This window comes from Thamnophis elegans, chromosome 4 (genome assembly GCF_009769535.1).
Source record: "Thamnophis elegans isolate rThaEle1 chromosome 4, rThaEle1.pri, whole genome shotgun sequence".
In the NCBI taxonomy this organism is placed as follows: Eukaryota; Metazoa; Chordata; class Lepidosauria; order Squamata; family Colubridae; genus Thamnophis; species Thamnophis elegans.
Window position 1 is genome coordinate 133,840,199 of NC_045544.1, and position 12,219 is coordinate 133,852,417.

General features: G+C 47.8%; 1 protein-coding gene across 2 annotated transcripts in view; it reads right to left on the reverse strand.

Moving 5' to 3' along the window:
- AATF (apoptosis antagonizing transcription factor) overlaps nt 1-12,219 on the reverse strand; it is a 112,766-nt gene that overhangs the window by 14,526 nt on the left and 86,021 nt on the right. Inside the window, exon 11 of one of the 2 annotated variants that reach the window (XM_032216582.1) lies at nt 9,815-9,886. In XM_032216582.1, the coding sequence (XP_032072473.1) occupies nt 9,815-9,886 (72 nt within the window). Of the gene's footprint in view, nt 1-9,810; nt 9,887-12,219 lie in introns of those variants that run through there. The other variant, XM_032216583.1, reaches the window with a different exon arrangement.

The following is a 12,219-nucleotide window of genomic DNA, read 5'->3' on the forward strand; positions in this document are numbered from 1 at the left end:
TGTCACAAAGAAGAGGGAGTCAAACTATTCTCCAAGACACCTGAAGGCAGGACACGAAGCAATGGGTGGAAACTAATCAGGGAGAGAAGCAACCTGGGAATTAAGGAGAAATTTCCTGACAGTGATAACAATTAATCAGTGGAACAACTTGCCTCCAGAAGTTGTGGGTGCTCCAACTCTGGTTAACCCTTAGTTCCAAGTTCTCTTCCAGACCTGGATAGCCCAAATAATGACAACGGACAATTTTTCACAAATTCACCAGTAAGTCTAGGTTCCTATGATTCCTAAATATAAACTAGATCAGGTTGGTTTCATGGGTGCCAAGGATGGCCCCAGTTTGTCAGCAGGACCCTAAGTGAAAGCCATTTAGTTATGTTCACCACCCAAAGCACTGTTTCTCCACCTTGGTAGCTTTAAGATGGGTAGACTTCAACTCCCAGAATCCCCCAGGCATGCATGCTTAAAGATAAGATGAGTTGAGTTGGGTGGGCTGGGTTGGGTTGGGTTGGGCCAGGCCAAGCTAAGCCCTGTGTCTCAGCCAGTGGTAAGGACACCTCCAACACATAAGGGATGAAGTAAATTTTCCTCCACCTGTTTCCAATTCACCTGTCTTGCCCAAGTTGAAAAGAAAAGGAAATGAACACTAGGTGGCAATCTCACCCTCATGAAGCCACAGCAGCTGCAAAAATACATACACATACACACACACACACTCTCCAAAAAAAAGGGTGGGGGTAATGTTAGAAGCCTATGCATACACATTTCACAGGAGAAATCCACTGAAGAATGTGGTCAAAACATGGGCAGTAAATTAATCCATAAACCTGCCAAGCCCTATGGGAATCTCTAGCTTTCCCAAGGGAAGGCTGATCTTCCTGGCCCCATACAAATCTACTCTTGCAGATCCCCAGAGTGGAGCCCTGAACTCCGACTGTCCAGACCTCCTGCCTGGATGAAGAATAAGATTGATATGAGCCCTGTGAAAAGAGAAACGGGGGAAAGGGAGGGGACCCTTATATTCCAATGACGATGCGCAAAGGGTTGCTCATGCCAAGTGCTTCCTCCCCCCCCCCCAATCCGTTGCCCTTCACGCTCCATGCATTTTCACCCTCCAACGTGTCTCTCCTCCCGCCCCAGAGCTATGATCTCTCCGCCGGCTGGGCTACGGGGCACCTGAGCTGCCATCCCATTCTAATTATAGACTCAGCACATGGCCATTCTTAAAATTGTCTGCTTCTTTTCACTGCTTTGGGGAGGGGGGGGCTCCTGGGGGAAATGGGAGACTGAAGCAAAGGACTGTCGGTCCGCTTCCTTCCCCCTGTTGTGGCCTGTCAGCGGATCTGGCAGCAGATTCGGACAGTGAGGAGGTTGGGGAGGAAGATGGGCCAGTCCTGGAGTCTGGGGAAGGCTCTGATGAGGGCTCTGCATCAGAGGCAGAGAGGGGGCCAAGGCCATCTGACAGTTATCAGCTGCCTTCAGAGTTGTGGGGGGCGGATATTAATAAACCCACTAAACTACAGTCATGTGTACATGTGTGTGAGGGGGACAGCATTTATGGTGCCTTAACCACTAGACCACACTAATCTATATAGCCGTGTGGCACGCAGAGCCCTCTCTGCGGACATGTGAGTCGTCGCCCCAGTTGAGCTAAACCGCGCATGCGCCTCCCCCTGACCAACTGACTTTCAGGTCTCTGCCGTCCATGCGCAGAGGGCAGGGTGCGTGCGGCAGTTGTTTCTACATGCACAGGAGAGAGGGGAGGGTGCAGCCCATTTTTGCTCCCAGAAGGCTGCAGGAAAGCTTACTAGGCCCAAAATGGGGCCCGGGGGATGGTGGTGGTGTGGCCTGCCCCTGGCTCATTTTTTTGCTCCCAGGAGGCCACAAGGGGGCCAACTAGGCCCTTTACGAGTTGTGGGGAGGGTGGGGTGTGTGGCACGGCCCCCTCACGGCCTGTTTCTGCTCCTGGGAGGCTGCAGGGAGGCCTACTAGGCCCAAAACGGGGCGCAGGTTGTGCACGAGCATCACTGCTATATAGAATACAGAAATTAATCACCCTTGGCTGGGCCTGCAAGGATCTGCCTTTGTCCTGACCTATACCAAACAAGGAGCTGTCACTTGGAAACACGGGGTAGTCCTTGACTTACAACAGTTCATTTAGTGACTGTTCGAACTTAAAACGGCACTGAGAAAGTGACTTATGACCATTTTTCACATGTCCAAGTTTTGACGATCCCAACGGTCATGCGAGGGAAAATTCAGATGCTTGGCAACCAACTCATATTTAGGATGGTTGCAGCGTCCCGGGATCATGTGATCACTTTTTGCAAACTTCTGATGAGCAGACTCAATGGCAAAGCCAATTCACTTAACGACGGTGGCCGAAAAAAGGTCACAAAATGCGGCAAAACTCGTTTAAGAAATGTCTTTGCTTAGCAACGGTAAATTTTGGGCTCAATAGCGGTCGTAAGCCGAGGACTGCCTGTACTTCCCCGAGAGACTTCTTTTTCTCTCTCCTTCCCTTTCCTTCCCTTGCACTGAAATTTGGATAGATTAATCACTGTAAAGAGACGGCCATGTCTAAAGAGATGCAGAAGGAGGGGGGGGGGGGGGAGAGAGAGAAGCACCTTCCTTTGTGTACTTTAATATCCCCTGTGTCCGGGATGAATTCTCCTTTTCACAGCTTGACTGTTTTGTTAACAGATTCCAGGCAAGGGATGACAAATTGTCTCACTGGGAAAAGATGACAAATCATGTCGGCCTGTTCTTAAAACAGGTTAGCTTTTTATTTATTTTATTCATATTTATTTATTTTTCATGCTTTTAAAGGATAGAAATCACGCTAATGAAACAAGGGGTTTGGCAAACGTTATGGCTGGATTTTTACTAAAGGGGGGGTGAGAGAGAGAATAAAAAGAGAAATACAGAGAAAAAGAGACAAAGAAAGAGGGAGTGGGGGAGAGAAAGAATAAAAAGAGAAAAGAGAGAGGGAGAGACTAAAAAGAGGGATACAGAAAAAAGAGACGAAGAAAGGGGGAGTGGGGATAGAGAGAAAGAATAAAAAGAGAAAAAGAGAAAGAGGGAGAGAGAGAGAATATTTATTGAGAATGGAATGGAATGGAATAGAATAGAATAGAAAATATGGAGTGGAGTAGAGTAGAGTAGAATAGAATATATGGAATGGAATAGAATAGAATAGAATATGGAATGGAGTAGTGTAGAATAGAATAGATTTATTGAGAATGGAATGGAATAGAATAGAAAATATGGAGTGGAGTAGAGTAGAATAGAATATATGGAATGGAATGGAATAAATGGAATAGAATATGGAATGGAGTAGAGTAGAATAGAATATTTATTGAGAATGGAATGGAATAGAATAGAACAGAACAATAACTTCATTGTCACTTTGAATGTACACTAATCAGCATACATTAAAATCAAATTTCATTGCAATCATGGCTAGCTGGGGAATTCTGGGAGTTGAAGTCCACAAGTCTTAAAGCTGCCAAGCTTGGACACCTCTGCTTTACAGTGAAAGAACCAGAGAGAAACAATGGAGAATCGCCCACTTTAAAAATGGGACCACCTCAATTGGCACCACCGTGCTCCGTCAGTGGGTGGTGTAGCTAAAATCCTTCTCCTGCCACGGATTCTGCCCATGAGCCCTCTCTATCTCGGCCCTTCAGGGTACATTCATGATCCCCAACCTTAAATGGGAAAGCAGAATTCGGAGCACAAGAGGGTCATTTCCGTTGGCATGATTGATAAGCTGTGAGGATTCAGACACACACACACACACACACACCAGCTTCCTGCATCTCACCTAGCAAATCTGAGGCTAGAATAGAATAACAGAGTTGGAAGAGACCTTGGAGGTCTTCTAGTCCAACCCCCTGCTTAGGCAGGAAACCCTGCACCACTTCAGACAAATGGTTGTCCAACATCTTCCTAAAAACTTCCAGGGTTGGAGCAGCCACAACTTCTGGAGGCAAGTTGTTCTACTGATTAATTGTTCTTAATGTCAGGAAATTTCTCCTTAATTCTAGGTTGCTTCTCTCCCTGATTAGTTTCCACCCATTGCTTCTTGTCCTGCCTTCAGGTGCCTTGGAGAACAGCTTGACTCCCTCTTCTTTGTGGCAACCCCTGAGATATTGGAAGACTGCTATCAAGTCTCCCCTAGTCCTTCTTTCCATTAAACTAGACATACCCAGTTCCTGCAACCGTTCTTCATAGGTTTTAGTCTCCAGTCCCCTAGATCCAGAACTGACTTCTGCCCAGCCATGATTTAAAACAGCTGCAAACTAAGGCCATTCAAGAGCTCCTCCGCCCTTTTTTAAATATATAAAGCAGCATCCAGAAGCCAGCGTGCCACTCTCCTCATCCGGGGCTTGTGGGGGGGGGGGGGGGAGAAAGACTTCTGAATTCTCACCTGTGAGGCCCAGCCTGCTTTAAAGTCCCAGGTTAAAGTGATTTTGACCCCTCAGGCAGCTGAGGAGTGATTGTATCTCCGTGCTTCATCACTACATTGGCTTTTTTTTATCTCCGCTGTTTTTGGTTGTTACAGCTTCTCCCATTTAAATGCCTTTTGTATCTTTTGCCCTTTAAACCAGGGGTCACCAACCTTTTGGACCTCAGGGTTCACTAAATCCATAATTTTAAATCCCGCGGACTACTAATATGATCTTCCTAATGACCAGCTGGGTGGGCATGGCTAGGTGGTCATGTGACTGGTTGGGCGTGGTCAACTCAATGTCATTCACGTTGAGGGGCACCTCGCCAGCCTCTACTCACCCCTCCCTTGCCAGCCATTCCTCGCCTCCCCGCCCAGGCTCCTTAGGGCCCCAAGAGGAAGCAGTTGTTGGAGCTAAGCAGCCTCCATGAGAAAGAGTTGACAAAACAGCTCAGTTCAAACTGGATCTGACCGAGAAGGAGGCTCAGCAGAAACACCTCACTGAGGACTACAAGCATAGTTTTTCCAAGCAGAGGGAAGACCTGCGGGAGTGCAAGGCCAGGTACCGGCGCCTGGAGGCTCAGCAGGTTGAGATGGTCAGCCAATTCCAGGCCATGAGGCAGTCCCACTGGAACGAGGCCCTCTGGCTCTTTGCCACCAGTGGCGATTCCCTCCAGCCTTCAACCAAAGCCCCATACCAGGAGGCTGAAGCAGACCCCAAGTTGGAATTTTTGCCCCCCTCTCACCCACATAAAAAGACCCCGAAGCGGGAAATTCTCTGCAGCAACACAAGTGTTCATTGCACGTACCCAGCCCAGGGAGTGTAGTTTTATTGCAATATAAAAAATGCAAATAATTTTTCTGTGAACCACCAAAACTTTTTCATGGACCACCAGTTGGTGACTGTTGCTTTAAACCATAACTCCAATTGGGGGGGAGGGGGGAGAGCAGCAACATAACATATTATTCTTATTAACATTTATTAGTAACCAGAGTTGGTGGATTGTGCTGGAAAAACTGAAATTGTAAACTCTTTGGGAAATACATATTCTAATTATTTCTTCCAGGAAACCTGCAAAATCAGGAGCCCTGGCAAAGGGAAACACTGGCAAGTCTTCATTACATCACTAGGAAAAGGTGTGGCTGAAGTACTGCAGCCAATCAAGTGTTGCAGGACATATTTCACCATAGAGGAACTTTTCCTCCTTTAGCTGCTCCTTCTCTCCAGCTCTCTTTCTTGGAGGACTGAGTGGGTAAAGAGGGCTATCGACTTGAAGAAAGGATTTTTCAAAATGATCATCAGATCATTAGTATTTCTTATATTATTATTAACACACTCTGATGCTAAGGAGTTAGACGTTCTACTCCCCCTCCCCATCTGAAAAGAACTCTGTTCCAACTGCCACTTGGGCGTGGGCATAGCCAGCACGTGACTCATCCGGCCTGCGGGCTGGAAGTTTATACATTCTACTCCCCCTCCCCACCTGAAAAACACTCTGATGCTAAGGAGTTAGAGTGAGGGAGAGAAGGGGAACGGAGAGGCTGATCGTAACTACTCATTAATTTTCAAGCTGTAAGTGTCGATTTATCAAGCCCGATCACATAGTTTCTGAGGTGGCGCAGTAGTTAGGGTGCAGTACTGCAGGCCACTTCAGCTGACTGTTATCTGCAGTTCAGCGGTTCTAATCTCACCGGCTCAAGGTTGACTCAGCCTTCCATCCTTCCGAGGTGGGTAAAATGAGGACCCAGACTGTGGGGGTGATATGCTGACTCTGTAAACCGCTTAGAGAGGGCTGAAAGCCCTATGAAGCGGTATATAAGTCTAACTGCTATTGCTATTGCTATAGTTTCGTAGCAGAGCACATCTATCCAGCTGGTTCTATATAATGCTCAACAGTGTTTGTCAACCTGAGCAACTTTAAGAGGTGTTGGACGTCCAGAATACCCCACCCAGAATGCTTTAAGAATGGTGGACTTCTACTCCCAGAATTCAGCATGGCTGAGGAATTCTGGGAAATGAAGTCTACCCATCTTAAACTGGCCTGGTTCGAGAAGCAGTGTTTAGAGTGCTTTTTGCTATTAGAATAGTTATCTACCTCAAAGACACCATTAAGCAATAAAGGTTTGGCTTGGTGGTCTTTCCCTGGACAACAGTCTAATTTATATCATGGCTTAGATCAAGGGTGTCAAACTCAAGGCCCGCGGGCCGGATCTGACCCAGCTCTGTTTCCGGCTACGACTGGCTCCTGCAATCCTCTGCCAGTGAAAACAGAGTTCGGGAGGACCACATGACTAGTCCCTCACTGTTTCCAGGGTGGCCCCCACGGGGTAGTTAGATCTGGCCCGCGGGGGTCACCCTGGAAACAGTGAGGGACTGTCCATGCGACCCTCCCGAGCTCCATTTTCACTGGCAGAGGATTGCAGGAGACCGTCGCAGCCAGAAACAGAGCTCGGGAGCCCATTTTCACTGGCAGAGGGCTTGGGCCACCACAGGGGCGCCTGACATGAGTGACATCGAGCTGGCCATACCCATTCTGCCCCCCCCCCCCAAGGTCAAACACAACCCTGATGCAGCCCTCAATGAAATCGAGTTTGACACCCTGGCTTAGATGGTTCATTAACCCCATATAGGTTTTTCGGCTTCTCCACGTTTCACTCTCTGGGGACAATCTCTGGTTTAAAATCTGTGCTGGGAGAATGGGAGAACCATTCATGAGTGACTGTTTTCCAACAAAGGACTCCGGTCCCAGATGGATTGCTCCTACATCTGAAGATTATCTGGTTCTCCTTCTTTAGTTGGAATTCGGTGTTGTCAGCCATCTCCGTACAATTAATTTATTTTATAGGCAGTAGGTACAACTCTGTTTTTCTGATTTTTCACACTATAAACATGCAGCGCTCCCCGCTGTACAAGACTTTTATTTGTTTTGGGGTGAAGCCTCCAAACTAACGGAGCAAAAGGCTGAGTGCATGATCACACCACTGTGAAATGTGTATTTGCATTTTCAATCTAGTAATTCACACTTGCAAACAATGAAATTACCTTCCACTGCCGCTAAAGAAAGCGGTGTTATTATTATTACTGTTCCCTCCTTCATGCATATATGAGCTTTGCATTACAACAAACACACACACACACACGCACACACGCAAACGCATGGGAATGGGAAGGTATAAACTAGAATTTTAAATTGGACAGTTGTCTTCACATGCATTGTAGACATCAACAGCACTGACTATAGATCTCACAATTGTTATCATGAAGCAAAAGATCAGTGCATGTTTAGCAACCAGCATTATTTAGCCTTGCTGATTTTTATTTTTAATTTAAAATCTCCCCGACGAGCAGCTGTGTTAGTCTGCTGAAAACACAACAGCCATATTCAAATGAGGCCCGAGTCACTGTTAGGAGTTGCTAAAAACAGTGGTTTGTTTCAAACACCATTAAACAAAGTTTCTTGGGTTGGCTAAAACAAGGAAATGTAGTTAATGGAAGACTTCATGAAGAACTGCTTTTATTATTTGATAGTTCACCAAACAGAGAAGAGAGTGGGGAGGAGAGAGAGAGAGAAGGAGAGAGGGGGAGGGAGGAGAGAGAGAAGAAGGGAGAGAGAGGAGGAGAGAGGAAGGGGGAGGGGAGAGGAAGGGGAAGAGAGAGGTGGAGGAATGGAGAGAAAGAGAAGAGAGAGGGGGAGGAGAGAGGAGGGGAAGAGAGAGAGGGGAGGAAGGGAGAGAGAGGGGAGGAGAAAGGGGGCGGAGAGGAAGGGAGAGAGAGAGAGGAGACAGAGGGGAGGGAGGGGAGAGGCAGAGAGTGAGAGGAGGGGGAAGGAGTGGAGAGAGGGGGAAGGAGAGGGAGGAGAGAGAGCACGAGCGGGGGAAGAGGAGGAGGGGAGGGGAAGGGAGAGTGAAGAGAGAGAGAGGAAGGGAATGAGGGGGAAGAAGGAAGACAGAGGGGAGGGAGGGGAGAGGCAGAGAGTGAGAGAGGAAGGGGAAGGAGTGGAGAGAGGGAGAAAGAGAGGGAGGGGATAGGGGGAGAGTGCACAAGCGGGGGGGAGGAGAGAAGGAGAGAGAGCGAGGAGAGAAGAAGGGAGGTAGAGAGGGGAGTGGGAATGAGAGAGAAAGAGAGGGGGAGGAGAGAGAGGAAGGGAGGGAGAAGAGAGGGAGAGAGGGGGAGGAGAGAGGAAGGGGGAATGAGAGAAGAGAAAGAGAGGGGAAGGAGAGAGACAGAAGAAGGGAGGGAGGAGAGGGGGAGGAGAGAGGAAGGGAGAGAGAGGGGAATGAGGAGAGAAAGAGAGAGGGAGGAGAGAGGAAGGGAGGAAGAAGAGAGGGGGAGAGAGGGAGGAGAGAGGAAGGGAGAGAGGGGGGAGGGGGAATGAGAGGAGAGAAAGAGAGGGAGAGGAGAGAGACAGAGGAAGGGAGGGAGGAGAGGGGGAGGAGAGAGGAAGGGAGAGAGGGGGGAGGGGGAATGAGAGGAGAGAAAGAGAGAGGAGAGGGGGGAGGGAGGAGGGGAGGAGAGAGAGGAAGGGAGTGATGAAAGGAGAGAAGGGGGAGGAGAGAGGACAGAGAGAGGGAGGAGAGGGAGGGGAGAGAGAGAGAGAGAGAGAAAAAAACGCTCTTAAGCCAATAAATTATTGTCTGATCTTTCGCAAAGTGTCTTATGGCACCTTAAAACCTAATAAATTCACCGTGCCCAGAGCTTTCACGGAACTAGAATCCATTTTATGCCTTTGATTAAACGCACTAAGCCCACAAGAGTCGCATATGTTTATCTTGAACTTGCAACAATATCCTGTCTCTCCCCCCCCCCAAAAAAGACACCCCCCTCAAATAATCTAATTCCAGAGGGATCACCACAAGAAACATCTGTTCCAGCAGAAGAAAAGAAGGGAGGAAGAATCCAGTGGCAACTTTTAAACGGGAATAATTGGACGGGTGCGTTTTGAGGGGCCCGCGCTTACATCCTTGTAAATCTCTTTTTTTTAAGATGTCACAAAAGGCGCGACAACGCTGCCATCCTTAGCCCCCTCCCCTCCCCCCCAGGGCTGGAAGGAGGAAGAAAAAGGGAAATTAAAAGCCCAGGCGTGCTCACAAGCTCAGCTCTCCCTGAAGCACTGAAGCGGCAAATACCAAGGGCACCGGCTGGGCTGAACTGTGGAAAAAGCGTTGTGTGCAATTTGGCGGCGGGGGTGCCGGGAGTGTGGGAAGCGCAAGCAGCCGGCTCGGCCTGGAAAAAGGGGGTGGCCTAGCCTGTGACAAATGGCTGGCCGATATAAAAGAACCCGAGACGGTGACAGGCTGAAGAACAGGTCAATATCAGGCTGTCACAAAAGCCCTTCCAGAAAGCGTAATTAACTGCTTACTCACCTGGCGTCATCATTCATCGTGCAGTGGTCAATGGGCGCCATGAAGCTCAACAGCTTGCTGTGGACATGATACCTGGAAGGCCGGGGTGGGTGGGTGGGGGACGAGGGGAAGGAAAGGGAAAGAGAAGGCGTTAAGAGAGATGTTCTGATAGAAAAGCTTCACCCATCCCAAGGAAAAAGGGGGCTTTAAGACAGGGGCTTTGTGGAAGAGAAGGTTTTTGTAGCTCTGAGTTGAACTGTGGGGCTCCTGGGTGCTTTCTGAGCATGGCTGTTTTCTGACAGAGGTTTCATGAGCCAACTAAGTAATATCATCAGGGCTAGAAGGGAGTGGGATTTATGGAAAGGAGGAGGAGGACCATGTGGTCCTTGGTGCTATCAGAGCTTGGTTGTCTTCTTGCAGATGTTTCATGACCCAGCTAGGTTACATCATCAGTGCTAGGAGGGAAGAGGTTTGGAGGAGGAGGAGGACTGTGAGGTCTTTGGTGCTCTATGAGCTGGGTGGTTTTCTTGCAGATATTTCATGACCCAACTTGGGAACATCATCAGTGCTAGAAGGGAGTGGGGTTTGCAGGGAGGAGGAGGAAGAGGAGGAGGACTCTAGGGTCCTCGATGCGCTTTCAGCTTTTACCTACTTACCTACAACAACTTCAATTTGCAAACTCAAATCCCTTTTAACACTGGTGGTGCTACCTACTGTATTTTTCGGAGTATAAGACGCACCAAGATTTTAAAGAGGCAAATTTAAAAAAAAAGTAGGTAGGTAGATAGAGGGATAAGAAAGAGAGAGAAATACAGTAGGTAGGTAGGGAGAGAGAAAGTAGTTAGTTAGTTAGTTAGTTAGGTAGGTAGGTAGGTAGGTAGGTAGGTAGATAAAGGGAGAGAGGGAGAGGGAGAGAGAGAGGGAGAGAGAGAGAGAGAGAGAGAGAGAGAGAAAGAAATAGAGAGCGATAGAGTGTAGGTAGGTAGGTAGGATAGAGAACAGAAATAGAAAGAGAGAGAGAGAAATACAGCAGATAGGTAGGGAGAGAGAGAGAGTAGGTAGGTAGGTAGAGGGATAGATAGAAAGAAATAGAAAGAAAGAAATACAGTAGATAGGGAGGGAGGGAGAGTAGTTAGGTAGGTAGGTAGATAAAAGGAGAGAGGGGGGAAATAGAGAGAGAGAGAGAGAAATACAGTAGGTAGGTATGGAGAGAGAGAGTGTGTAGGTAGGTAGAGGGATAGAGAGAGAGAAAGAGACAGAGTAGATAGGTAGGGAGAGAGAGAGTGTAGTTAGGTAGGTAGGTAGATAAAGGGATAAAGAGAAATAGAGAGAGAGAAATACAGTAGGTAGGTAGGGAGAGCGAGTGTGTGTAGGTAGCTAGATAGGGAGGTAGGTAGGTAGAGGGATAGAGAGAGAAAAATAGAGAAATACAGTAGATAGGTAGGTGTTTCTGTTGGCACAGCACCTGATCAATGTAATTCTCATCAATCAGTTAAAGAGCTTTACAAAAGGGGGGAAAAAGATTTTGCACTCTGCAAACCTCCCATAACAGCCTGTTTTTCATGAAAACGGGCGGTTGTTTTTTTTAAAGGCATGAATAGCCTTGGGGAGGGGGCTTGCAGAGAATGCCTGGGGGGGGTGGGGTGGGGCCAAAACAAGCAAAAAATGACTCATTTGTGGCTCATTTCTGCCCTCCCCAGCCCCCAGGAGCTCTCTGAAAGCTTCCATAAGGGTATGCACGGCCATTTTGGTGAAGGGGGAGGGGCTTCAGGAGGCAAAAAAAATGCTGTATTCTGTGTATAAGATGCACCCAGATTTTCAGCCTTTTTTTAAAAGAGGAAAAAAGGTATGTCTTATACTGCGAAAAATACTTGGAAAAGTAGTTGGGTAATGAAAGGTTCCTTATACCAGTGTTTTTCAACCACTGTGCCGTGGCACACTAGTGTGCCGTGACATAATGTAAGGTGTGCCGTGGGAAAAACACCTGCCTATAGTCAATATAGGCACAGAGTTAATTTTTTTTAACATTTTCTAATGGTAGTGTGCCTCGTGATTTTTTTCATGAAAAAAGTGTGCCTTTGCACAAAAAAGGTTGAAAAACACTGCCTTATACATATTATTGTGGTTCTCCAGGATCAACCAGATCAGTACCCTCACATGAGTCCAGAAGTAGAGGCTGCCTTGTGGCACTTGAATTCTGTGAGGGTTTTTTGGGGGGGAGGGGAGGGATCTGGTGGAGGAGGGGCTGGATTTTGGGGGGGGGGTTGTTTTGAAAGTTTTGAACTGATGGTTTGGAACGATGCATCCCACACAAAGATTAACAATGTGGATGGTTGTGCTGGAGGTCGTTTTGCTGAAACCTGAGGTAAAATGTCTACAGAAAACCTGATCTTGGTGTTAATCTCTCCAAGCATGAGGAACCCCAG